Source organism: Jaculus jaculus, chromosome 1, assembly GCF_020740685.1.
Source record: "Jaculus jaculus isolate mJacJac1 chromosome 1, mJacJac1.mat.Y.cur, whole genome shotgun sequence".
Lineage (NCBI taxonomy): Eukaryota > Metazoa > Chordata > Mammalia > Rodentia > Dipodidae > Jaculus > Jaculus jaculus.
In genome coordinates, this window is record NC_059102.1 from 157,573,576 (window position 1) to 157,601,499 (window position 27,924).

The 27,924-nt window shown below is 46.3% G+C and overlaps 1 protein-coding gene across 9 annotated transcripts in view; it reads right to left on the reverse strand.

The window, feature by feature from the left end:
• Nucleotides 1–379: 379 nt before the first annotated feature.
• Ppfia1 (PTPRF interacting protein alpha 1) overlaps nucleotides 380–27,924 on the reverse strand; it is a 110,592-nt gene continuing 83,047 nt past the window's right edge. For 2 of the 9 annotated variants that reach the window (XM_045146394.1, XM_045146374.1), the window contains 14 exons: nucleotides 26,773–26,924; nucleotides 24,833–25,005; nucleotides 24,478–24,571; nucleotides 17,132–17,213; nucleotides 16,840–17,040; nucleotides 13,588–13,650; nucleotides 13,054–13,080; nucleotides 9,175–9,353; nucleotides 8,965–9,062; nucleotides 6,524–6,699; nucleotides 5,964–6,032; nucleotides 4,446–4,611; nucleotides 2,689–2,759; nucleotides 380–1,578 (listed from right to left, as the gene is read on the reverse strand). In XM_045146394.1, coding sequence (XP_045002329.1) covers nucleotides 2,701–2,759; nucleotides 4,446–4,611; nucleotides 5,964–6,032; nucleotides 6,524–6,699; nucleotides 8,965–9,062; nucleotides 9,175–9,353; nucleotides 13,054–13,080; nucleotides 13,588–13,650; nucleotides 16,840–17,040; nucleotides 17,132–17,213; nucleotides 24,478–24,571; nucleotides 24,833–25,005; nucleotides 26,773–26,924 — 1,539 coding nt within the window. In that variant the 3' untranslated portion in view covers nucleotides 380–1,578; nucleotides 2,689–2,700. The remainder of the gene's footprint in view (nucleotides 1,579–2,688; nucleotides 2,760–4,445; nucleotides 4,612–5,963; nucleotides 6,033–6,523; nucleotides 6,700–8,964; nucleotides 9,063–9,174; nucleotides 9,354–13,053; nucleotides 13,081–13,587; nucleotides 13,651–16,839; nucleotides 17,041–17,131; nucleotides 17,214–24,477; nucleotides 24,572–24,832; nucleotides 25,006–26,772; nucleotides 26,925–27,924) is intronic. The other 7 variants (XM_004654241.2, XM_045146416.1, XM_045146380.1 and 4 more) reach the window with 6 other exon arrangements.

Here is a 27,924-nt window from a genome sequence, read left to right on the forward strand (position 1 = left end):
GGTGGAACTAGACTTCCAAGTGCTTAGACCTGGTAGGGCAAGAGGATAAAGCCAGTTCACAGAGCCGAGGAGCAGCATGGACGCAGGTATGTGCCTCAGCGGCTGGTCTGCTGGATCCAGGGCCACTCGGCCAGCCTAGCTGAGGACTACTTAGAAAGCCCTCCCATTTACCCTCTGTGGTCTTGTACATGTCACCTGTGACTCTGGTCAGCAACTCTGAGACAGACAGACAATCCATCCTCCAGCTTTCCTATTTCTATCCCCGGCCCTCCCCACTGAGCTTCTGGGCCAGGCAACACCTTCCCCAGATCACTGCACGAGACAGAACCAGGGTCTCTGCCAGGGTCCAACAGAACTGCATTCGCTCTGGCACTTCAACTGGCAGTGGAAAAATGCTTCAGTACTTTATTGAAAGAAAGCAATAAATAATACTGTGATAAAAACAGTTCAAAAGGAGACTGTACACACTTTTTTACGTAATCAGGAGTTCACAGAAATGAACAGAAAACGGAATGGTGACAGCAGATTGTAGAGTGAGCTAAGAGTCAACACCAAATGTAAGAGGATGCCACTCCACCACGTGGCTGCATAATAAATACGCACATGGCCGGGCTTGGCCTGCTGGCTTTTTAAGATGCCACCGGAAAGTGAATGTTGTATTTGCTACTCACTCAAGTGGCTATGCCATCAAAGCTAAATAGACACGTTACAAACAATGTAAAAAGATGGTTTACATAAGAAAAATAAGGCCTTTATTAGGTTGCCTGCAGAGATGAGCAAAAGCTCCGTGATTGGTCCTCGAAGAGTGGCTGCAGGGAGATTCCCTTCAGGAAGGTTCTGCACTGTAGGTTGCCCAGGCTGTGGGGTGTGGTTCCCAGCTCATGGCCCTGTCGGCCTCTGAGACAAGAGACTTGCACTCATATCCACTGGAGGCGGGAGAGGGCAGCCCAAGGCTATGGGTACAGTGTTCTGAGCCTTCAGTCAAACTGGAGATTTCTTGCTAGGAAGAGGACAGTTAAGGTCAATCATTAAATATGACAATAATTGCTAGAAATGAAGTCCACTTCTTTCTTTGAGAATGATTGCTTTGGAGCAGGGTAGAGGAGAATGCACATGGCTTGTCATGGTGACTTTATAAACATAGTAAAATCCTTTCCTGTCATGGTTTAGCATTAAAAAATTACACAGGGATAATTACAATAAATGCACAATTTACAAAAGCCCTCTATTTGTTCATAGGATTTATACATACAAGCAGTACAGTACATTCATTTGAAAGACTAAAATCAGGTGTAAGAACATGAATTGATTCAAAAGGATATTTATAGCCTGGACATACATGAAAAAGTAAGTACTAAACCAACAAAGAGCCGCAGTTTACATAAATATAAGAAACATTAGAGTCTAAAATATTTTCTCTATGGTATTTGTGATTTTTTCACTAATTTAAAAACTCTGTAATAAAATATCTTCAGGTCCATAATAGCGAGTATGAACAGATTAGATTCCACTCAATTCTGATACGTAGTCTGCTGGATTCGGAGCCACATCGTCACCGGTAGAAGTAGTGTGGGTAAACTGGAAATAAGCACAGACAGTGCTTTCAGCACAGTCACCCCAAGAGAGGGCAGCCCACCCCATAGCCACCTGCCTCCATGCCCTGTCCCCAAGACTGTCCCATATGGCCTCCTAAACATGTCTAAAAGGACTATGAATCTGATTTCAGATTCAAACAGATGTCACACTTGAGCAAGACAGATGGAGGGAATAGGCTTGGGCCTTGGAACCTTCACCCTTAACAGAGGTCTGGAGCACACAGGCAGGTCACCTGTCCCTACAGCCTGGCTCAGCAATGCAGAATCAGGGCTGGCAATGAGACAGCCTAATGAAAGCTAACATACTACATAGTCATCTTTCTGCCACCCTGTGAGCAGCCTCACTCCACAATGTCTTCCTTACAAAGCAACGAGGAGTCATACCACTGTGCACAAACAAACCACACTCCAGGAGACACCCGTGCTCCATGGTCCTCACGACCACTGACTGGGTGTCCCCCTCCTGCTCCTGACTTGCAATGTCCCCCTCCTGCTCCCGACTTGCGACGTCCCCCTCCTGCTCCCGACTTGTGACGTCCCCTCCTGCTCCCAACTTGTGACGTCCTCCTCCTGCTCCCGACTTGTGACGTCCCCCTCCTGCTCCGGACTTGTGACGTCCCCCTCCTGCTCCTGACTTGTGACGTCCCCCTCCTGCTCCTGACTTGGGGTGCCCCCCTCCTGCTTCCTGATTTGGGGTATCTTCACACCAGAGGTAAGTAGAAGTACACTTTTCTTTAACGATAAGGACACATCAAATGAGATAGCAGTGAGCTGGAGTGAGAGCTCCCATCCCTCAAGGCTATTCTCCTGCTCCCATCCAATGACACAGGTGGTCACCTAGAGTGAGGTACCCTTTTCGAGTCTAAGGAGGAAGCGGAAATACATTTTTCTTTAACAATGAGCACACATCAGTCTCTGATTAGCTGTAACACCAAAGCACCTGCATAGTGCCAAGCTCTGGTGTGGATACTTTTCTATTCTCACAGTGGCTGATGCTAGCTCTCATGGTCTGAAGTCGGCAGCTCTAGCTGGACATGAAGTGACAGTCTACCTGCTGCCACTGACAGGGGCGGGGCAGGCTGCTGCTACTCACCAGCAGAAGGCTCTAGCAGGAGTAAGTCCTGACCGTGGCCGAGTCCAGCCTCTGTGCTCCTGACACACTGCCTGTCTCCACAGCCACAGAGGAAGCGTGCAAACACAGCATGCAGTTAGTGTTAAAACATCACACAAGGGCACAAGTAAGACACATTTCCACACCTGCCAAGGTGCACCCCAAGGGTCTGAGTATAGATGGCTATGGTGTGGGGAGGGAGCTGAGTAAGGGCACCCAGGATGGCCCAGAGGCTTCTTTCTCCCCAGGGAGCCCAGAGATGCTGGTAATTAACTCTGAAGCAGCACTGTTGTGCCATTCAACATGGTTTCCGGGTGTCCCTGATCTCCTTAAACTCTGCACACAGGCCCTGCCTTAGTGCTGGTAGCTAGAGGGACTGCAGGAGCACTGAGTACAAGCTGGCCTGAGGTCTCAGGGAGACCTGTGCTCAGCACCCATTGCTTACAGGGAACCCCTGTGAGCTGAAGGACAGGGTGGCCAGCGCAGCAGGCCCTGATGGTGACTTCACTTAGGACACTGAAACACCATCTCAGTTTCTACCAGAAAGCATGGAGGCCTGCTAGCACCAGTGCAGGCTTGCCATGGGCTTGGGTGGCACTGAACAATATTTTGCCCATATCTAGAAAAGACACTCAGAACTGGTGCTGAGTGAGCATGGTCTGTACCCACAAGGGACCTGCTGGGATGCACCTGGCTCCTCCTCACAGAAAGTCCTTAGCAGAATCCATGAGACCAAGCCAGATGCCCTTTTTACTTGAAAGAGTAACAAGCCATCTTCTGCAGAGCAGAGGTCCACCTTCTCCTGGTTTATTCCAGTCTGTCTAATGTCTCCACCTCTGCAGTGTATTAGCATTTAACAAGAAAGGTACTTTGTAGGGAAAACACAGAAACACTCAGGCTGCATTAAGCTGACATGCAAAACTAAAGGAGTCCTGGCTCACACAGATAAGTTCATCTGCACACTAAGTTTCCTAGAGTGACTAGTGAAAAGGCATTCTGGATCTTCCTTAAGCATGTTACTCAACTCTGGAAAACATACTAGAGGTTTTTCCCCACCAAGTTGTCCTAGAACAACCACACCATGTGTCCAGTACAGTAAAACACTGATCATATTTTAACCCCTCCCACCTACATGAGCAGGCCACCTGGCTCCACCAGAGACGCCCCTGGGTCTCCATCCCATCTTCCCTGTCCTTCTAAATGGGGGCACACGTAATTACACAGAAAAGATAAGAGCTTGGTACGAACAGAGAAAGGAAGGGAAACTGTGTTATTTAAAATCTGAGCCAGGAGTGATGGCTCATGCTTATAAATCTCAGCACTCAGGAGAGTGAGGAAGGAGGGCTGCTGCAAGTTCAAGACCATGCTAGGCTACATAGCAAAACACTGTCTCAAAAACAAAAACAAAAAAAAAAGAAAAGAAAAAGAAAAAAAGGTGCCATTTTGGAGAGAAGACCAGCAAGAGTCTGGAAGCTCCCATACCATCACAATCCTATCCTTACAAGCACAGCTTCACCTTAGCCCTGAAAACAGACCATGATAATGTTTCTGAGTTAGGAGACCAGGCCAAGATTCAACAAGACAAGAATTTTCCTGAAAGTTCTATAACTGTTATCAATATGAGAAACACAAATGTTAGGGTTAACTGGACAACTGACATCTGGGCATGCAGCCACTGTTATTTGCCGGTCACGCATTAAGTGCCAGCACACCCAGCAGGTTGCAGGCTCTCCACGTACCGTCCATCTGCATCTTCTTTGGCTGCACAGAGGGTGAGGACATGGAGGAAGTGACCCGGAAATTAGCAGGGAGTGTCTCTGCAGAGCCGGCAGCCAGACCTCGGATGTCCTTTGGTCGGAACTTTTTTCTCCATGAAGGTGCTCTCCGAAAGCTTTTGTCATCATCCTGGCAAACCAAGAAGGAGAAGACAAACTTCATTTAACACTGAAGGACAGGCACCCAGTGACAATGTCAGGTCCTCAGAATAGGGGCTGGGCCTGAGGGCTGTGGCCTATAAGTAGCTAACCCTTCCTGGCCGCCTTACAACTGACCATCTAAACAGACCTGCAGCAAGAAAAGAGGCATGGTGACCCACATTGGGCACAAATGGGAGAAATGAAGGTCTGGGGCCACAGGGGTTAGCCACAGCTTCATGGTCTTTTGATTGGGTCTTGAAGAAACCCCTTCCCAGTGTAGAAAGCATTTTGTCTAGCTAAAAGAATTTCATCTTAGGGCCAGGATACAGATGACAAGTGCTGTGTCATCAGAGGTGGCCTAACTCAGGTTTTCTTCAGGCCTAATAAAGAAAGTCCGAAGGTGTAAGGAGAAAGGAGTCAATTGTTTTGGGGGGGGAGGGGCATGCCCCTCCTGAAGCAGGGAAGCTCTGGACAAGGTAGGACACAACACACAAATTTGGCTCCTTGGGTCACCCAATTATGTGATGTGAAAACCACCTTTGAGGGGAATCAAAAAGCTAAACAGTGAGCCAGATGTGGTGTGCACCTAGAACACTAGTACTTGGGAGACGGAGCAGGAAGAATGCTACAAGTTCAATGATAACCTGGCCTGTTGTACGATTCGGAGACAGTCAGACACACAAAATCCCTAGTTTAAAAAAAAACAAACAGCCGGGCGTGGTGGCGCACGCCTTTAATCCCAGCACTTGGGAGGCAGAGGTAGGAGGATTGCCATGAGTTCAAGGCCACCCTGAGATGACAGAGTTAATTCCAGGTCAGCCTGGACCAGAGTGAGACCCTACCTCGAAAAACCAAAAAAAAAAAAAAAAAAAAAAAAAAAAAAAAAAAAACAGTTTTGTCAAAATAGTATTTTTCTGGGGCTGGAGAGATGGCTTGGCAGTCAAGCCAGCTTGAGCTACACAGTGGTAGTCTGGGCAAGAGTGAGACCTTACTACATGAAACAAAAAATTTAATTTAAAAAAATTGTCGTCTTCTGGGCTTCAAGTATAGCCCAGTGACCATGCTGATGTACTCAGTATTCAGAACACTGGGAGTTTGAGTTCAGCATCACATGTGTGTATATACACATGAGCACACACATGCACAGACTTATAAAATAACAATACTGCCACATGGATCTAAACAGGACAAAAGAGCTTATTCTTTTACACATCAGAGTTGGATACAGCTAAGTGACACAGCAACAGCCTAGCATGCTCAGGGCCCTGAGTTCCAACCATAGTACCATAAACAAAAGCAAGCCAACCAACAAAAGCTAAAACCTTTAGACTAAGAACTTACTTCATCAAATCTTCTGTCAGTTCCCATGATCAAAAGGTTGTTAAACTCCCTTTCCAAGACAGTTCGAGCCTGAAATAACAAAAGCCCCCCAAAGCTTGCATCAATTCAATAGGAAGGTTGTTGGAATATTCCAGTTATTTAACATTTCAAATCTGGGACAGACTTTAGGGGAGAGGAGGCCACACTCTCTTGAAAACCGTAAGCAGGAGTGTGCCCATGTGGGTTCACTGGGGGATTGACAAAAGAGAGTATTCTGTAGAGCAATAACAATATCTTGATTTTCACCTGTGCTCAACAAGACAGAATTACGTAAGATGATCATCTGTTGAAGCAAAACTACTAAATCTCCATGGGGTACACCTAAAAACATTTTTCCTTTGATAAGGACTTTTATAAGTACATGCATGGAAATGAGAGTCTCTGTCAGAAGTGGGCCTTTGATGCACCTAAACTGTCCCAATATCCTGAACTCAAAAAACGGACACCCACCCCATACACCTGGGGCCTGGGACCCACTGCATCGTGCCTGAGTCTGAGTGCCAGTGTGAAACCTGTGTCACCTGTGTGTTCTGCGTGGGGATCTGCAGCAACAGCGCCAGTGCATTGAAATCAAAGGTTTCATCTAAGGCCAGAAGCGCACCATGCACACCGCTCTCTATGAGGTTGTTTGCATACTCTTTAAGGCCAATTGACAGGATCCAACGGATCACACGATCATTGCTCCAAACAAGCACATCTGTGAGATAAGAAAGCAACTGTAATGGTGGCTTTAGAACACTTCCCACCATCCTGGAGCAGCACAGAAAGCAGGTACTAGTGTGAATCCTGACTCCTTCCTAAAACAGACTCAATACCCCAGGTGCCATAATCACAGCCCAACAGACAGACATTCATACAGGCACCCCGGTTGGCTCCATTCCAGGAATCCCCATGAGAACTGCTCCAGCGAATCCAGGGGGATGGTGCACTGTGCACAGTGCACTTCCAGAGATGAAGCAGGACGAGGGACTGAGAACCAGAAGCCAAACCTCTTAACAGCATCTTGTGACAGAGGAAGTCAACACCGTAACTCAGAAAGCTCCTTTCTTTCTTTTTTAAAATATTTATTTATTTATTTAATGGAAAAGAGGGAGAGAGAATGGGCACGCCAGGGCCTCCAGCCACTGCAAATGAACTCCAGACATGTGTGCCCCCTTGTGCATCTGGCTAACGTGGGTCTTGGGAAATCGAGCCTGGGTCCTTTGGCTTTGCAGGCAAATGCCTTAACCGCTTCATGATTTGGCTAGAGCAGCCAGTCATGGGGATCCTTCTATCTCTGCCTCCCCAGAACTGCCCAGCATTATATAGGTTCTGGAGATTCTCATGATTGCAAATCAAACACTTTGCCAACTGAGCCATCTCCCCAAAACCCTTAATCATCTTTTTAAAAATCATCAGTAAAAGATTATGTACTATAGAAACATCTTACACATTTTTCTCATTTTACTTATTTATTTATTTTGGTTTTTTGAGGTGGGGTCTCACTCTGGCATTTTATTTATTTGAATTTGTTTTTTCCAGGTAGGGTCTCACTGTAGTCCAAGGTGACCTGGCACTCACTCTGTAGTCTTAGGCTGGCCTCAAATTCACAGTGATCCTCCTGCCTCTGCCTCCCGAGTGATGGTATTAAAGGCATGTGACACCAGGCCCAGCTCACTTTATTTCTGGATTTCATAAATGTAGCGTTGGCTGGCCCTGTACTGACACAATCCTTTTCCTTCAGCTTCCTGAGCACTGGGATCACAGGCATGTGTCACCATGTCCAGCTCTCCCATTATAGAAAGAAATTTAGACATTCTCCAGCATATCAGACTCTCTGGAGATCATATTTATGAAAATTATTTGATCAATTCTGGCAGGGATCTATCTAAAAAGAGTCATTCTAAAAATATACTCAATCACTTGCAAGGAGAGTTACTGTCAACTGTAAAAAGGCATGAAAGTGCTACAGAAAACAACATTACAGATCGGCCCATCTGACACACTATAGACGTCAGGATGCGGAGTGACTCGACTATGAGAAGACTTCCCTGCACATGCGCAGTCTCAAGAGCACCTTGCTGTCCTCTCCCACCTTTTTGGAGTGGGAGGTCAAGACCAGAACCTCACCCTGCTGCCTGATGAGTGTTCTACACTATGTTGCACCTCAGTCCTCTAGTTTTTTTCTTAGTGAGAACACCCATGGGACCATGGTAAAGACACAGATGATGGAGCCATGGAGTACCCACTCACCTCAGGAAGGCTCACCTACTTCTTACCACTGCTAGAAATATCAGTGACTTCCTGGATCCTAAAACTTTTCCTGGAAGGGTGCTGGGTGAGGAGGGACTGTGATAAGGAAGGAGACCCTGGGGAGCAGCTGCCTGCAGCTTGTTCCTCACTGGAATGCCTTTGCCCACCCCCACCCCCAAGACACTCCTGTCCTTCAAGGGAGACCTGAGGGTTGCCTGAATCCTACTGCTCCCCCTCTTGGAGGAGACTGCCACTCTGATCTCCTGGACCCTATGCATGTCAGTTCAGGGAGCACATAGTGGCTCACTTTGCCCTGCCTGGCTCTCATAGCATTTCTGAACAAAACCAGAAGCCATAGAAACCAAAAGAAAGCTAAAGTTTTTTTTTTTTTTTTTTTTTTTTTTGTTTTGGTTTGGTTTTTCAATGTGGGGTCTCACTCTGGTCCAGGCTGACCTGGAATTCATTATGGAGTCTCAGGGTGGCCTCGAACTCACGGTGATCCTCCTACCTCTGCCTCCCAGTGCTGGGATTAAAAGCATGCGCCACCAAGCACGGAAAGAAAGCTAAAGTGTTAAGGAAAATGCCACCCCCACAGACTGAGGCATGCACAAGCTGTCAAACATTTTCCTTTTCATTCCTCCCTGCTGTCACTTTGCCAGGCCAGGTTCCTCTATCTAAAGCCTCCCAGGCAGCAGCAATGTGTAGCATCCACCCCGTGCAGAACACTTGCCTTTGATTTCATTCTGACTCTCTTCTCTCTTTCTTTCCAGTTCTTTTCGGTCATAATTTAACCTTCTTAGGCACATAATTCCACACTGGAAACTGTTTCTATTTATAAAAAAAAAAGTTATTGAGAGATGACAACAGGGCCAAGCCTCTGGTCAACAGGAAGGTCCATGTGCATAGGTGTAGGGGTATGTGTGTGCATGCATAAACTCACCTGTGGAAGCTGTCAACCATCTTCAGCTGTCCACGCAGGTCCTTCTTGGTCAGGTGGTCCAGCATCCTGGCATCCACAAGGCACTCCATGAAATAGCTGCGGTACTGTGGGAGGCCTAGGCTGGGCAGCCATTCGTTGCCAATCCACTCATGGTTCATGTCCCCATACGCGAGTGTCTGCTTTTAGTAAGTGGCTAACATCAGTCATAAACTTGTTATCCACAACATGTTCTGAAGGCCACACTAATGACAGTGCTGGTCTTTATGATCTCCAAGTGCTTTGGTCTTCTATTCCCACCTCTTAAATGTTAGCAAAATCTCACCCAAAAGGAATCACATTGTGAAACTCTGATTCATTTGTAACAACCTGAATGTATTTAACAAACCACACTAGAACTGAGACTGACTAAAGATTCCCTTTCTGAACAGTTTTCACACAGCAACCTAAACAGCAATGGTCACGACTCATGAACAAGTTTGAAGCATTGAAACAACCTCACTCATTAAAATGATCTCTGGCTGGTTTTTATTTTATTTTTTTTTTTTGACATTCCATTTTCCCAAATCAAGCATGTTTATTTCAAAAATCAGTAAGAATGGATTAAAAGTCTTTTAAAAAATAAACTAGTAACAATAAGAGACTTAATGAAGAAAGACAACTATAATCAAGAAACTTAAAACTCTTCTCTCCCAAGCACTGTCTGAACCACCAAGTCAAAAAAAAGAGAAAGAAAAAAGAAAAAGTAAACAAGAGGAAAAAAACCTGGACAGTGAAGCAAAAATACTAATCAACTTGATCATACAGAATTTTCCATCCAACAACAAAATATATCTTTCCCTACTTTTCCTCTTTTTTGGGGGGCATGTTGCCCAGAGGCTATTTTCACAGACTGTATCACTGTACTGACTAGCCTGTGTCATCTAGCCATCTCCAGGTCCTAGAGGGCCACTATTCAGATGCCACATTTAGTGCTGCTGGCATGGAGCAAGATTCTCTAGGCTAAAGATAGCCTCCAGCCTCAGCCTCCCAAGTAGCCAGAACTATAATTGCATGCTACCACACCCATCCCGGGGCTTATGCCTACTACATGCATGCTCTACCACTGAGCTCCACCCCTTGTCTCTCAATATGCTTAGAATCTACCATCATATATAGCATGTTCTCTGACAACAAAAGAAAATGGATCAGAAATGTAAGCTGTGTATGCTGGTATAGGCTTGTAGTTCCAAGTCAGATAGAGTATCTTTTGGGCCAGAAGTTAGGAGCTAGTTTGAACAACACAGCAAGACCTAGTCTTCCAAAGATGAAGAAGTAAATAAAAATAGCTATCTAAAAGTCCTCCAAATATTTGAAATCAACATACATAAAACTAAGGCATGCAAGCATCTCTAATATTAGCAAGTCAAATCAACAACATGCTAAAATAAGGATATGGCAAATAGGCTTTATTATCACAGGACAAAGGCTGGTACAACAGCTCAGAAAAAGCACGGAAATTTTGCCTATTAAGAGACTTAAGAAACACAATACTATATGACAGATGCAGAAAAATCATGTCACAGATTTCTTGTCCTTCCAGACCTGGGAATAGATGCCTCCTACAACCCCCTGGTCGTGAGGGACTGGACACTCCCTAGAGCTGAGAATGCGAGCATGGTCACTCTCACCACTAGTACTAAGCTCGGTCCTCTAAGTCCTTGCCACCGAAAAAGGGCAAGAAAAAGACATTTAAAAAAATCTAGCGGGGCATGGTGGTACACCATCTGGCCCCAAAACTGGGAAGGTAGAGTAGGAGGATCACTGTGAGTTCGAGGCCACCCAGAGACTACATAGTGAATTCCAGGTCAGCCTGGCCAGAGTGAGATCTTACCTCAAAAAATAAGCAAACAGAAAACACATCTGAGTTGGAAAAGAAATATAGCCTCTTTTATATGCAGAAGACACAATGACCAGGTAGATAAGAAATAGCTACCAAAACAGTATGTGAACTTAGCCAATCAGCAGGACTCAAGGCCCACACACTATTTAAGAATACTAGAAATGAACTGGAAATTGAGGTTTCAAAATCATCATTTATGATGCCATTTTACCCCATAAAATCCATAGGGTCGATGTAACAGAATGTGTGTCAAGCTTGTACAAAAGAGGTAAACACTACATTGTACACACGAGAGAGAAAAAGTGCCTTTAGGCATGTGGTATAACCCTCTGAAATCAAAGTCAACCATCACCACTGTGCTCTTATTCACACAACCTTTGAGCTTTTTTTTTTTTTTTTTCTTGCTCTAGCTAAAGTGGAAAGAACGGCTTAAATCTCAACAAGAATGCTCAAGTTCTAGAAGAACAAAAGGTTCCATCATTTCCCATAGATACTTGGGCAGTCACAGTGCTATCCCACAGTATTTCCAGGCTTGCTTATGCAGGTCTGGTGCTTTCCAGTGTGAGGAATTAATGTCGTTCTCTGGCCTGCAGACTCTGTCTCCCTCATTGGTGGAAGGAAAAGAGCCATCTACACAAAGAGCTGTGTGGAAGTAGCAAATTCCTCAACTCCGCGGGTGCTGTCAGGACAGCCCTTCTCCTCTCCCCAGAACGAAACCCCACAGCCCAGCCCTGACTTCCAGCCTATACTCACTAAAACACAGGCTCCACCATGGAGGCAGGGGCTGTGGCCATCCTGCTCACTGGTGGCTCCTGTAAGTGGCGGAGCATCCACATAGCAAACACACGTACAAAAGGCTCTGACCACAACTGGATGCCTACTTCCTGAGAGTCCATGGACAGCTGAAGTCTCCCTCGGTGGCTGTCACCATGCAGCGCAGGGAGGTGGACTGGCGGCTCTGCCCTGGCAGGTCTGTCTGGAAGAGGGACAGTGGGAGATTCCGCCAGACACTGCATGCTGGTAATTCTGCCATGTTCTGCGTGGCCCTTCTCATTTATACTTTCACTGCAAAGGACACACACGTGTTTACCCTGCATGCCTCTGGGGCTGCGATGAATCATCTGAAGGCTACAGTGTTTTGCTCGGTCATGAGAGATACCCTGAAGTGACTACCCACTCCGTTTTTTAAATAATAATGAACAAGCGTTCTCAAGGGGAGAGGCAGAGTGCCTAAGGCAAGGTAGGAACCCCAGAGGTCATGGCTCCTCTCCGCCTCAGCTCTAACTGGCTACCCTTGAGAAATACAAGTAACCCCCCACCTTACAGCAGCTAAACTCTCAAGAGTATGGGTACTTTCTCCGGATGGACAGAGTCCGATGCTTGGGGAGTCTCCAGGACTGCAGGTCCACACCTGGTGCTGCATGAACAGAGCCCCACTGCATGGTCTCAGCAGTGCTGAGGGGATCCTTGGAGGCAGCACTGTCATTCACCTGAGCTGCCTGAATGTGAATGCAGCGTCCTGCAAGCTGAAGAGCTAGGGGTGAGAATGTCAGCATACCTGAGGCCACAGGAAGCTGGTTCCTGAGAATACCTTCAGTGAAGACCTTAAACCCACTCGGCATTAGTACAGGACTTAGTAAAATGTAACACACAGAGAAAAAAGTGTGTTATGCCAACTTCTGGATTTGGAAAATATTTCACAACTTTTCTGCCAGGAGATCTTGTAACTAGGGTTACTCCAAGGAAGGAGTTACATGTATGTAATTGCAGAAGCCAGGCAACTCTGTGTGAAAGACTCCTGTTAATAGAGAGATCTGGGCTAAGGAAAACAAATGGCATGGCTCCATGTAAGAAATGCTCAAAGTTGTCCATGAGCCGCACTCTAAGCCTGCACTGTGCCTGACTAAGCTTTCAAGTCCTTAACACTGCAAGAGCAAATGGAGGTGCTGAAATCATGGCTCTCACACACAGTGAAGAAAGGAGTATAGAAAGACGCCAACCTGAGCCCAGCTTCCCTCCTCATCTTCCTGATGTTACGAGGTCAGGTTAGGAGTGCAAAAGAACAAATTGTTAGTGTTGGTGAGCTGTGGTGAGGCAAGCAAGTTAACTCTATTAGTGTTGGCGAGCTAGAGTGAGGCAGCACCAGGTGATGCACAGGGACATCCAGCGTCACAGCGGCATGCAGCAGCCATGCAGAATCAGCAGTGCTGGCTTTTCATGCAGGGAGCACACCCTCTCCATGACAAGCACACCCATAAAAGGTGAAAGCTGGGTTCCACAACCACAGTGGAGTGCCAAACTAAAATCTCTTTCAGGGGAAAGATAGCATCCACTGTAAAGAGAAATCCACCAATGGTAAATTCTCGGGAAAAAAAAAATCTAAAACAAAACACAAATTACGTTTTGTGCATTTAATTAATAGTCCAACGGTTATACTTATGTGAAACAACTGAATACAACACAACAAAAAGGCAGAGGCCCCAGTGGGTGTGACATGGCAATGTGCTGTGAGCACATGCTGCAGTGTAACTGACCGTCTGCGGCGTGGCTGTGAGCGTTTCCATCTCCTCGTGTGTTAGCCAGACATTTCCTGTGGTCTAAGGTGACCAGTGCACCAGCCACATCCAGGGCCAGGGAAGCGTGATAAAGAGGAGAGGGGCACATACATAAGCTATAGGCACAGAGGAGCCTGAGGCAAAGGCCACTCTTTACAGAAAATGATATATCACCACAGGCCCGACCCTTAGGACAGCCACACCCTGTTACAGTGTGACTGGCAACAGCACCTGACTCCCAGGGCTCAGCTGCCATGCCAATCCCTGCAGTACATGAGCATAAAGAGAGAAAAACCATATTTTCATGCTTCTGAAATTTTTGATTCTTTGTCTTTTGGATCCAACAGTCTCATAGCTGGAGGTGGAGCTCAGTGGTAGAGCTTACCTGGCATGTGCAGGCCTTAGGTTTTATCACTGCAATGCCAAAAGAACCCAAAGCAGCCTCACTTCAACAGCCTGGCAAGATGCTTATACTCTGGCCAGCTGAGACTGCCCTGGGCCAGTGAGCCAGATGACAAGGAGTCCAAGAGGCCAAGAGTGGGATAAGTCACAGGAGTGCCAAACAATGTGCACAGGCCAGAAACAATGGCTCCATGTCACCATTAAGAGTCAGACCTGGGACTCATGGCCACCTGCTTGAGGCTACAAGTTCCTCATGGGCAGGATATCTAGCCTGTGCTTCATGATATGGAAGCCATTTCTCCAGTGAGATCCATCCTCATCACAGGTCACTGGACTACAATCTAAGGAACTCCCTTTATGAACACCGCTTATAACTATTCTGGAAAGGCCACATAACATCTTTCTAGAAAAGTCATTCTAATGTGACATGATGGGGAACAAACTGGATCATGGAGACAAAGCATTCCACAGGGAACTCTCTGAGTTAAGGAATAAGGGCCTACTGCTTATCTCTACAATGCATACTTAGTTGTGTTAACAGTGAACGCCCATCAGGCCTTGTCCTGCCACTCAGGAGTGTATGAGAGGTTCTTTGTTTCTCTCTGGATGTAATTAAAGCTGAGTGCAGAAGTGGCCCATGCTACCCACTAGAAGCTGGCCTTCCCACATACCCTCATGCCCACCCATCGCTGCTTTTATCAGAACGGGTTTTCACCTGTGGGGAAGGTCTTCAAGGATTTCCCACATAGGGAAAATCCTTGGAGCTCGGTGGTACTGGGAGGACACCAGCAGCTTCATGAGCAGCTAAAATCCTTGGGAGCTTGGAACCTATGGCTTCTCAAACAAGCCACAGTTGGTGATGCTGGTCACAGAATACCCTGTGAACTGGCCAGCTTGCTTCTTTAGTTTTAGGGTCTCCTTCTAGACCAGGCTGACCTGGAATTCAATATATAGTCTTAGGGTGGTCTTGAACTCACAGTGAGCCTCCTACCTCTGCCTCCCAAGTGCTGGGATTAATGGTGTGTGTCACCACAGCCGTTTTTTTTTTTGAGGTAGGGTCTCACTCAAGCCCAGGCTGACCTGGAATTCACTCTGTAGTCTCAGGGTGGCCTCGAACTAAAGCATTCCTCCTACCTCTGACTCCCGAGTACTGGGATTAAAGGTGTGCACCCATGCCCGGCTCTTTCTTTCTTTTCTTTTCTTTTTGATTTTTCAAGGTAGGGTCTGGCTCTGGCTCAGGCTGACCTAGAATTAACTATGTATTCTCAGGGTAGCCTTGAACTCATGGCGATCCTCCTACCTTTGCCTCCCAAGTACTGGGATTAAAGGTGTGTACCACCACGCCCCCCCCCCCTTTTAAGACTAGTCTCACTAAAACTTAAAACCACAAACTCAGAATACCATTGCCTCCTCCCAAGTGCTGAGATTATTGACATGCATGACTACACCGGGCCCTCCTCTTGTTTCTGTTGAGATTCTCTAGGGACCACACTGCTGGGTATCAGTGACCATCCCTGACTAATACTATTAGCTGTATTTAGTGGGCATATCCGAGGAGTCTGCAAGAGCTAAACTCTGCACGAGAAAAGCACATCCCTGCTTAAGCCTATGGCACTTGTGCCAACATGACATGACATACATGACATTACATTACATGACATAGTTCATACAGAAGGTAGAAGGGCAGAAGCTAGACGGGAGAATAAATACAGCACAAGCCCAGGCCCTGTTCATTCTCCTTGCTCTTTTTCATTCATCAGGGACAGTGAAGGAACTGCCTTTATGTACCAACTCTGACCCACAGGAAGGTCTACAAGCAGGTTAGCATCAGTTCTCCATGTGGCACATGGAGACATGTGGGACAGGTTAAAGGTGGGGAGCACATTTGTAGTTCTGTGGCAGGACAGGCCACAGCACCAGGACAGCAGCTGCCCAGCCAGGTAGGAGCCTTAGAGACACCTGACTTCTATAAGTTATATTTTAATAAGAATTTAAAAGCATTTACACTGCATAATTTGTTTAGGAACTATGCTTACTTACAGTGAAAATGCTCAGTATTCGATCTGAATCAGGAAATTAATCAGAAAGGAAATTCAGTAAGTTCAATTACAAAATATGTACTTACAGCATTAATTTTCTGTTTCTCAAGAAACCCTTAGACTGGCTCAATTTACATTTAAATTTATGAGAATTGTTTTCTTTTTTCTTTTTTTCCCCCACGAGGTAAGGACTTACTCTAGTCCAGGCTGGAGAATCATTTTCTATCTTAAAAAAAAAAAAAAAACCTCTAACTTTTTATAAGGACTTTCTAGTCAACCTTTAAAAAGAAAAGAAAAAAAAAAAACGGACAGGATCTTGATATGTTTATTGCCCAAACTCTCCTCAAATATATTTATTTATTTATTTATTTTGCAAGCAGAGAGTGAGAAAGAGAGAGAAAGGGCCAGGGTGTCTAGCCACTACAAACGAACTATAGATGCATGTATCAGGCTTTGGCTTTACCTGGGTACTAGGAAACTGAACTCAGGTCATCAAGCTTTGCAGACAAATGCCTTAACTGCTGAGCCATCTCTCCAGCCCTCTCCTTGAACTTTTTGTTGTTGTTGTTAAATTTTGTTTCTTCTGGTGCTGGGGCTGGAACCCAGGGCCATGACATGGAAGACAAGCATTCTACCACCAAGCTGTGATCTTTGACCACTCACTTCCCATATTTGAAAACTTTTTAAATGAAAATTTCCTTGGGTTAAGACCAAGGAAGCAATGCTGCATGGGATACTGCCTTCCAAGAGGCCTGCCTGTGGCCCAAGAATGTGCAGACTCTGAACTTACCGTCCTTGATGTAGGCGGGGCAGATGGGCTGGTCAGTGACATGATCTCCTGGATAGCCAACCGCAGTTTCAGCCTGTGAAGCGGGTTGCTGATGCCAATCTCCCGTTGGATTTCAGTGTCCGACAAGGCAGACATGATAGCTCCACTTTTCACATTGGCACGGCAGGCAGCCACGTACCATGCGGGCATCCCAACCCAGAGCTGGAGACAGGAACAAAGAGGCCAGAACATCAGGAATAACATAGGAGAAGCTTTAAGGAGCTTACTTCCTGCAACATGGGAAGAGATGTACCTCCAGCCACACCACCACCGTGGGCCCGTCCCACTGAGCAAATGGTAAGCCTTGTCTGCGGGCGTCCTCCAGCAACTCATGCCTATAGTGAGACACATTCAAAAGAATTGTCGTTAGATGGGCATGAAAAGGTTAACAGAAAGAGTTCTCTCTGAGCATTTCCAATTGTGTTAATAGGACCCTGTCACTTTAATACTCTACAGCCCTGAGGCTATTAACACCATCCCCTTATAAAACATTGTGCACCCTACCCAGAAGGCCCATGTGATAGAAAGCTGACTACTTCCATGAATCCTTATGGAGTGACAAAATTCTTACAGAATACACAGTGCTCACTACACAGAAGGCCCATATGAGGGAATGTTGACCACCTCCATAGGTCCCTATGGAGTCACCAAATCCTTGACAGAAAGCACTGTGTACACTTAATAGAAGGCCTGCGTTAGGGAGCATTTACTGTTCCCCCGGATCCTGACAAGGTCACCAAATCCTTACAGAATGCACACTACACAGAGGGCCCACTTGAGTGACTGAATGCTGGCTGCCTCCCTGGATCCCTTACAAAGTCCCCATCTCCTTACAGAATGCAAAAATCACTACCACCCATAGAGCATTAGCAGTCTGCATAACCAACAGGGCATTCAGGGAATGACCACTATTCCCTTCATAACACCTGGTTGGTTTGGGATCTTATAAACTCAACTACTGTTGTATCTTCATCTCCTCTCGTTTGTAGTCAGCCCACACTCACACAGCCCTTCAACAACCTGACTCCATCTACCTAGGTCCCCTCAATCACACTCTAAAGCCTGAAAGTTGACAAGAATGGGAACCAAAAGAAGCCGATCCCTGGCCACTTCTTGTAGGGTTATAGACCTTCCTTCTTGAAGACCTCACAGTATTAAATAGCCCATATGGAGATGAACTGCAATCTTTCACTAGGATGTTACTAACACTCCTTTATGTGTTTCAGGTGCAGTTCCAAGTGCCAAAAATACAGACACTTTAGTACCCAGAAGCTGACCACCAGGCCAGAGTGTTCTATCATGGGCTCGCTAGCCTTCCCTCCAGAGGAACCCTGACTGCTGTGGCCTAACCAACACAAAGCAGTTAAGAGTGGACATCACTCCATTTTCCTAACAGTGGTTAGGATGGCTTCTGAGATATAGAATTGAAACACCATTGGAGCTAGGCAGTTAGGGGGAAAGGGCCCTTGATAAGTGACTATATTCTAACCCAAGATGACTAAGAGAGTGACCCTATTTTCTCCGAATTCCTGGCCTGGATAGCCCCCTGCCCCCCCTGCCCCAGCGGTTGGTAGGTTGACTTGATGAGCTTTCTGGGACCTAGGAAGTCCTTGGTGCATAATGGACCAACCAGCATCTTCACCTTCATTTAAGCTGACCTGGCATGGACTCCGGATGGGTGGGCTTCTCTCATTAGATAAAAGTCCAGCTCCCACCAGGAAGGCAGACTTTGGAGCTCTGGAATCTCCTTCTCACTGAGGAGTCTGTTCTTTCTTTTCCTCTTATTTGGAAACAAACTATTCTTTTAAACCCTTTTTTAAAAAAAATAGTGGGTTGGGGATACAAGTACCTAATTCTCTGAAAGTCTTTAAAAGTAAAACAAGGTAGCTGGAGAGATGGCTCAGTAGTTAAGGCACTTGCCTGCAAAACTAAACGACCTGAGTTTGATTCCCCAGTACCAACAAAAAGTGGCACATGCATATGGAGTTCATTTGCAGTGGCTAAAAGCCCTGGCATGGCCATTCTCCCTCTGCTTGCAAATAAAGTAAAATAGTAAAACAAGAGTGATACAGAGAACAGAGGACATGGCACATATGGCAGAGCACTCACCTGACATGCATGAAGCCCTGCATTCAATCCCCACTAATGCAAAAAGTAAAAACAAAAACCAGCACAGATTCTCAACACTGAAAATGCTGCTACGTACTTAGCACAGCAAGCTAGCAATGGGGATGGCTTCCACTGGACATCACCAATAGCCCCTTGCTAAATGAAGTCCTTGGGTCATGTTGTGGTCTAACACCAACAGGCCACCCCTCTCAAGACCTGAAATCCCAACAGCTCCCTTAGTGCAAGGGGACCCTGGGTACAGGACTCACATTACACCCATACTGCTGGGAGAGAGAGAGTCTTGACACAGCCCTGTCAAGTACCCCAAACTACCGGGTGACATTTTTAAAGACCATGGCCCTACCATAGCTGTATGAAGGTGACTAGGGGCATGTGTGCCCATCTTCTTTCTCAAGTATTTTTCCACACCACTTAAAACAAGCAGGGAAGACAGTATATTCTGTTTGCCTGTATGGATAGCTCCAAGTCTTTTTTCTTTTCAGTGTGGGGCTTAAACCCAGGGATGTTTACATGCTAAGTACATACTCTGTCTGAGCTACATCCTCCCTACAAATCTTTTTTTGTATATATATTTTTAGGTTTCTTTTTCTACAATAACATATGCAGAGTATCTCACAGAACCTTTTCTTTCTAAAGATAAATACTGGCCTTCATCTCCAGCACTGCAAAAACAACAGCCAACAACCCTTCATATCAAAATCTTCCAAAACAAAACAAATACAGTGAACATCAGACTGCCAAGTCTAATGACAACTGAAGTCAAACATTTATATACAATCCCAAGTGTTCTTTACAGTCACTCTAACTTCTAGGGTCAATTTATATCTCACTGCTAGGGGCAATAAAACTGCAAATTAGAAAATAAATGTATCCCCACATCCGCACAAGAGGTAGTGAAGGTCCTGCCAGATGCCGAACCTTGGCTTCAGGGAGGGAGCAAGTGTCCTGGGTGGAGGGGGGGGGGGTACCTGTCACCAACTGGTGATCACATGGACTTTTATTTTCTTTAGACAAACTCTTCAGAGGTAACTACTGTTGACTGTCAAAATCCACAGGAAAGCCACAGGAAGCAATGGGTTCTCTGCAGACCAACCCCAGAGAAAGATGCAAGCCTTGAGGACAGGGCGCAGGGCCCATCCTAGGGTATGTGGCCTAGACAAGGAGGAAGAATTTGCAGCCTTAGGAAAGAGCGTTCAGGCCATGTTCAGATCAACATGGACTAACATGGAATGCTCCCTTACTCTGGAACTTTGCCAGTGCCCATGCACAGAGCGGCCTTGTGGACCACTGCCTGGATCTGCATGCATCTGCGGGGATTCCCCATACTCCTCCCAACACTGAAAGTGAGCGCTGGAACTACCTTCTTCAGGTTCTAGACACCCAGGCTGAGCTCCAACAGTGGGAACAGCATGAGGACAATGGAGGTAAGGTTGTGTACCCAAGAGCCAGGTATGTGACATTAGGATGCAGGGAGACACCAGCTGGTGGCTGGCCCAAGTCTTACACTACCTCCCGACACCACCCCTACTGGGAAGTCTGTGAGGATTTTATAGACTAAACAGAACACATGACAAGGTTAGTACCCCAGGTGGGTACACAAGACCCTCAATTTTCACTGTGTGTGTGTTCGGGGGCGGGGGGAGGGGGAGTTGTCAAGGAACATAAGTCTATACCCTACAGATACCTGAGGCAAGCTCTCCTATGCCTTCTAATATCCTGTGACACCAACAGCCCTCTTCTCCCCTGTACTGCATAATGGGCCTTGGCCTTCCACTTGCTACTGAAAACGTCCTCTGAGCACAGCCAGCTTTCAAAACCACCCGCAATGCAATCTGTGAAGACTCACTTATGCACTCACCCACCTGCCCCCATGGTCACTGTCTTCCCTGCAGAGCCACTTATCCTCCCTATGCCACACAACCATCAAAGCCAATGTGATGAGCTGGTGTGGTGACTCATGCTTGTCATTTCAGCACTTGGAAGGCCAAGGAAGAAAGATTGCAATGAGTTTGAGACTACTTGTGATACATGGCAAGACTTTTTACTTTTATTTAAGGAAAAAAACTCTTCTCAAAAAGGGAGGGATAGATAAATATTTAACCCTCAACAAAATTATTCTCATACCACTAAATTTTCTAGGTAAAAAAAAAAACTAGCCAGAAGTGGTGGCACACACCTTTAATCCCATCACTTAGGAGGCAGAGGTAGGAGAATTGCCATGAGTTTGAGGCCAGCCTGAAATTACACAGTGAATTTCACAACAGCCTGGGCTGGAGGGAGATGCTACCTCGAAAAACAAAAACCAACCAAAAAAAAAAAGCCCAACTAACCAACCAAATAAATAAAACAAAACAAAAAAATGTGTGGCCATTAGCTCCAAAGCTTAAAAAGCATAGTAACCACGGTAACAAAGCATTTCTATGAGGCCTATTTATCTCTGTGTCTCAGAGTATCTAACTGCCCTGCAGTATGCACCTGACACATGTGTTAATATAGACCTCCAGTCTGTGCCTTCCCACGGTGCCAGAGTGTCAGGGTTGTCCTGTGCTGACTGAGGGGCAGAGTTGGCTGAGAGGTACCAGCCTGCTCCACATCATATGCCCAATGCTCCTGATTTTCACTGTTGTTTTGAGGCAAGGCCTCAATATATGGCCCAGAATGGCATCAAACCTTCAATCTTCCTGCCTCTGCCTCCCTTACACTGGGATCACAAGCATGCACCACTATGCCCAGCTTCCAAAGGCTGATTTTTAAAATGCCTGCTCTAATGCAAACCCATGTGACAAGTTTTGAGCCCTTAAAATTAGAGTTGGAGGGCTGTGCACTATAGCACAGTGGTACAGTGCCAACAAAGTATGCTCAAGACCTTGGGTGCCATCCTCAGAACTCAAAGAGCAACAACAAAACAATTATTGTTGTAGGAAACAGATATTTCAGAAGTATGCTAAATTCTAGGGGAATGCTCCATGCATAAAAGGTCATGTAATATGTGTGAGCTTCTGGAGACCAAGCAGGTTCAGTACTGCAGATGAGCACAGAGACGCTCCACGCCACACACAGCACCAGCTGTTTCCCTCAGGAGGCCCCAGCACCACGGCAAAGGAGCCTTTCTTCCTGGGGTTCAGCTGATATGACATGGCACTTCCTTGCTTGGCACCACTTCTAGAGATCCTGAGCATATGCGCGGGGTCATTCTGACAGCAAGAACAGAGACTATCTTTCTCACTAAACCAGGGCTCTCTCAGGAGTTCAAGGTCAAGAGCAAGCCCAGTATCATCTGAAGCACCCACTGCATGGTGCCCTACGCAGTCCAGTCCCTACAAGCAGGCATATTATAGGGCCACACAAGAGAAGTGAAAGATGACTTAGTGCTTGAGGAGTGCAGCAACATTGCCAGGGAGCTCTATGGTTGTGCACACTGTCTAAGCTCACAACAGGAAGGAAGTCTGGCCTTGGGTGATGTCCAAGTGGCTGGCTCAAGCTTGCTCAGCACTCCCAAAGCATGAAACAATTGTCTAGTAAGCTCACTGCGATCTTGCAAATGAACCCTCATCTATGTGCGTACTGCCTAGTCCACTCTGCAGGCAGAAGCCAGCCTCAAGTAGGGTGGTAGCCACTAGGAAGCATTTCTGAAGAATAAATTTTGATGAAGTCAGTACTCAGAGCAAACTTCATTTAGATAACTCACTCTTTCATCTTTAGAAGCCGAACCCTTTTCCTATGGCTGAGACCAAGACTTCTACTCTGAATGTTTCCACATCTTGCAGCTAGTACATACCATAACTCACACCCATTCCCCATGTAGGGAACTGTAAAGTACAGAGAAAGAGCCCTTCAGATACTGCCCAGCCATAGCACAGGCTCAGAGCTAAAGGCAGACATGCTAATGGTATGGCTCAGAGAACCCTGCCTCCCCAGCACCCATACCTGGAATGAGATGTAGTCACAAGCTGGGCAATGGACAAAGGCTGTCCTTACACAGTGGACTCTCACAGATCTCTGAGAGTTACAGATTAACTTAAGAAGCAGTGACACAGTTTAGAGAATCTATACCTTTTTTTTTCTTTACTTTCATGAAATACAAACCTCTGGGTATAAATGGGTGGATGACCAAATTGCAATGCCACAAGCCTTACTATTTTTATTACAATAAGTATAAGGGTGTAAAATAAAACACATCAGCAGAATCAAGGCCACAAAATTGTTCCAGGATGGTTCCAGGAGGCGAAGGCTCAATTTTTAAACTAGCTTCATACAGTGAATGGCAATGACCCATATCCTCTCAAGACATTTCACACAGCTCAAAGTGAGCAACATTTCAAATCCAGTTTCATTGTTACATGGTTTCTACAAATCTCCACTTCCAGAGGGCCAAAGGTCCTATACACACAAGCAATGGCGTTGTATCTCACCGGAAATATTCAGCATCTGTGCCGTCTGAGGACTGAAAGTAAAACCCACTGATCTCACAACTGGAAACTCCAGAGGCGAGAGGCAAACTGCCTTCTGGTAGCAAAGGTCGGTAGTGCACTTCTGGGCCCAAACCAGTGCTGGCTGCTGAGCACTTGGGGTGCACTGCAGAGCCTGTCAGCTTTGACCCTGGCTCAAGGCTGGTGTGACCATCTTCTCCTTAGGTTCTGACCTACCCTCATTTCCAGGTTTGGCTCTCACTTCTTAGACTACATCCTCTCCTATTATGCTACAGACACGGCTTTGGTTTTCTTTTCCAGTGGTGGATTCACTGGGGTACTGTCTCAATCAATCTGGCCCTCTCCTTAACTGGCTGAATGGACCCATTCTGCATCAGAAAAGGCTCAAGACAGGCACCATTCCTCTACAACCCCTGAGCAAAAGCCATTCCAAACAGTACTATGTAGCTTCAGAACTAACACACCAACATGCACGCACGCATGCACCCATCACTGAGTCACATCTTAGTCCTTGAAGACTTAGTGTAGAATTAAATTTAATAGGTTGGATAACCTCTAGTCTACTTGAGATAAACATAGCACATGCTTCTATCAGACCACACAGGTAAGGGTGGCACAGCCACTGGGCCTGCAGACCCATCTCACCCATGTGATGTCAAGTCCCACTCATAAAGCTACATGGGTATGAGCTATCGTGATTCCCATTTCAAAGAGGAGGAAAGTGAAGCACAGCGAGGCTAAGTAACTTTCCCAGAATCACAGAATGGATTAATAAGCAGGGCTGAGATGTAGACTTCGAAGCTGCCACTGCATGTCCCAGCATGACAACTTCTCAAAGTAGATGTGAAGCCACATGAGCACTTTCTGAATGTCCCAATGCTCAGTCCTCCATGAAGCATAGCTTGCAACAGGCAGTAATCACTCCTTCAGAAGATCCTGCCTACATGGAGCTACATGCTGTGCTTAACAGGTAAGGTGAAACCAAACTACTGTGGACCTGAAAACTATCCAAAAAGATGGAAAAATCTGAAACGCTTACTTTTTCTGAAGTTTACGATTTTTTTCAGCTTGTCCTCCCAACTTGCTGAGTCCCAAGGCATCTTGAGATGAATTTTCTGTCTCTGACACACCAGCTTCAAGAAAGCAGAAAGGCCCCAGTCAGTATGGCAGGCATCTGTGTTTCTCACAAACAGGTGGTATAGGTAGAGACAGCACACAGTACTGCTACTGACCACCGGGTGAATGAATGGTAGTTGTTGCTCTTCAGCTCACATCTTCACCTACAGTGGGGACCAAACTCCCTGGAGAACACTTGCACATAGGAGCTGGGCACTTATGGCAGGCACATGGGGAGGGCCCTGACCCCTCATGAAGCTTGCTGTAAACCAACCAACCTTGTCCTAGCGACTCCTTGCCAGTTGGTCCAGGTCGGCCCTTTTCCTTCTTGCCAAACAAGCGACCGATGGAGGACTTGATGCCCTTCTTTTTGGGGGCCTTGTGGAGTGAGTCCTGGCTACTGTTACTACTGCTGGGGTTGCTCACCGGACCATCCTGGGAGCCTGTGGAGCTTTAATGAAAGAAAGGGGGGGTCTTTACAGCAAACTGTGTACTATACAACATTCTACTCACAAACACTAAAATATTTTGCTGGCTTCTTTGAGGCCCTGACTTGTCTGGAGCTGGCAATCCTCCTACCTCAGCCTCCCAAGTGCTAAGATTATAGATGTGAATACCATACCAAATTGAATACTTTGCACTTTTAAAAAAATTTATTTGATAGAGACAAAGAGGCAGAGAGAAAGAATGAGTGCACCAGGGTCTCTAGCCACTGTAAACAAACTGCAGACACATGTGCCACCTTGTGCATCTGGCTTATGTGGAGGTCCTGGGAAATTGAACCGAGATCCTTTGGCTTTGCAAGCAAGTGCCTTAACCGCTAAGCCATCTCTCTAGCCCTACTTCGTACTTTTAATAATTACTGCTCACACGTCCTACAAAACATACCAGTCTCTCTTATAGCGCGCTATGCACAATGGCAGAGGTTAACGGTAAGGCTTGCAAACACCTATTTCTATAAAGCCAGGGTTTATGAGGGCCCAGTGCTTCTCTTTGAAAGAGGTCTTGCCTCCCATTTAACTGAAAAAGCAGCTCCATGAGCAGCACTTCTCGGGGCCTGGCTCAGCCAGTAAGAGCTGCTCACAAGCTACTAAGTGAACAGCAGCACAATAAAAGCTCGGCTGAGGGGACCAGAGAGGCTGGTTCAACCCTCTTGGCAGTTTCCCTGGGCTGCAATTCAAGAGAGATGCATACTTCCTGCAGAGCACAATGACAATTGATATTTGCATGACTTCTTTCATGTACTGGCTACAACACCCAGAAACCCAGCAAGGAGCACTGTAAGGACTATCAGAATTGAAAGGCCACTTTGGTTTCCTGATGGGAAGCACTTGATAAATGGATGGGGATGGTGTGGTGCTTCCAACAGTTATAAAATCAAAAGGCAGAGGACCCAAGGAAGAGGGTTATTGAATGACACTGTCCAGATCTGTCTGCATGGCAAACTCCATCAGGAACAGAAAGTTCTCAAAGGACTCAGCAGAGGGCTAGGGAGATGGCTCAGTGAATAAAGCACTTGCCATTTAAGAATGAGGACTGGAGTTCAAATCCCCAGCACACACATAAATGCTGGGTAGACATGAAGCCCAGCCTGTAATACTAGCACTTGGGAGGTGGAAAGGGGATTGCCAGAGCAAGTTGGCTAGTAGACAAGCTGAATCAACAAGCCTTGAATTCAAGGGAGAAAACCTGCCTCAGTAAAACAAAAAGAATAGTTAAGAAGGGCACCTTGTGTCAACTTTTGGCCTCCTTGCTCACACATACAAACAAGTGCACACACACAAATTTTGACAAGAGAGTCAAAGAGTGTCACAGTAGAAGCAATGACATTTTCTAGAAAGCTCAGCTCTCACAAGACTCCTCCTTGCTTAGACTTTTCCCAGAGGTGCCCCTTTGCTGGGTGCCCCCAGGGTGGGTACTCAAGCATCTCAACTCTATCAACCTGTGATTCTTTAACTTTTCTTTTCTTTCTTTTTTTTTTTTTTTTGGGGGGGGGTTCCGAGGTAGGGTTTCACTGTGGCTCAGGCTGACCTGAAATTCATTGTGTTGTCTCAGGGTGGCCTCGAACTCACAGGAATCCTCCTACCTCTGCCTCCCAAGTGCTGGGACTAAAGGCATGCACCACCATGCCCAACTTCTCTTTAACATTTTTGCTAATTAATACTTGTAAGCATAAGCCAAGGCTTCTGCACAGGCCTAGTGTGCAGCCCATCCTTACTTCCTCAGGTCCCTGATGTCCTCGTGGCTGACTGTGTGCAGTGCGCCTTTGTGCAGCCTGTCTAACCGCAGTGACCGTGGGGAGGAAGGGGGGGAGGTTTCACATTTTATTGTGGTCTTGTCGTCTCGTACCTCTTCTCTGGAAGCTGGCAACTGAGGGGAAGATATGAGCAAAATCAGTTAACAGTGCCATAAAAAAATCCCATATGCCTTGAAATTATAACACTAATTTACTGAAGATCTTTTAGCTATAATTTTGGCTAAGCACCAGAAATCAGTCTGTCTCTAAGACAGACTCTTACGTAGCTCAGACTGGCCTTGAACTCCTGATCTTCTGCCTTTGCTTCCTAAGTGTCGAGGTTACAGGTGTGCATCATCACACCCAGCTTAAAAACTTTAAAAAAAAAAAAAGTATTTATTTATTTGAGAGAAAGTTAGAGCAAGAGTGAGAAAGAGGCAGATAGAGAGTGAGAACGGGCAGGTAAGCCAGGGCCTCCAGCTACTGCAAACGAATTCCACATGCATGTGCCACCTTGTGTATCTGGCTTACTTACATGGGTAGTGGGAATCAAACCTGGGTCCTCAGGCTCACAGGCAAGTGCCTTAACAGCTAAGCCATCCCTCTAGCCCAAATTTCATCTTATGAATGCCATCTGGAGGGACTTTCATCCAGAAGGAAGTACCAAGGAGCCCAGAGCAATGTAATTTGCTGACTGTGTGCACGTGGAAGAGTGTGGAACCCCAGTAGGTGCAGGACACCTGCTACCTCCTCCCTCAGCCTCAGTGCTGCCTCCCTAGAATCCAGGTACATCCCAGGACCTGAGCGATGCTGTCAGCCACAGCCTGTCCACTGGAGGGAAGGCAACTCTCACTGACCGCAAGCTCAGGGCAAACCTCCTCAGGTCACTCTTGCACATGTGTCATGTGGGAAAGTGGCCAGCATCTTTTTGTTTTGGCACTGGGGACATAGAACAGCTTTGGGCCATGATCCAAACCCCTGTGTGTATCTGTATTCCTCAATGTCTGGACTGGATGCTAAAAATGGAAGCACACAGAAAGACTTTTCATTCCATATGGCTTAGAAAAAATTATCCTAGGTCCGTCATCAGGAAGACCTCTCAGACTCCAGAGCTCCTCTACAAGGTAACTGAGT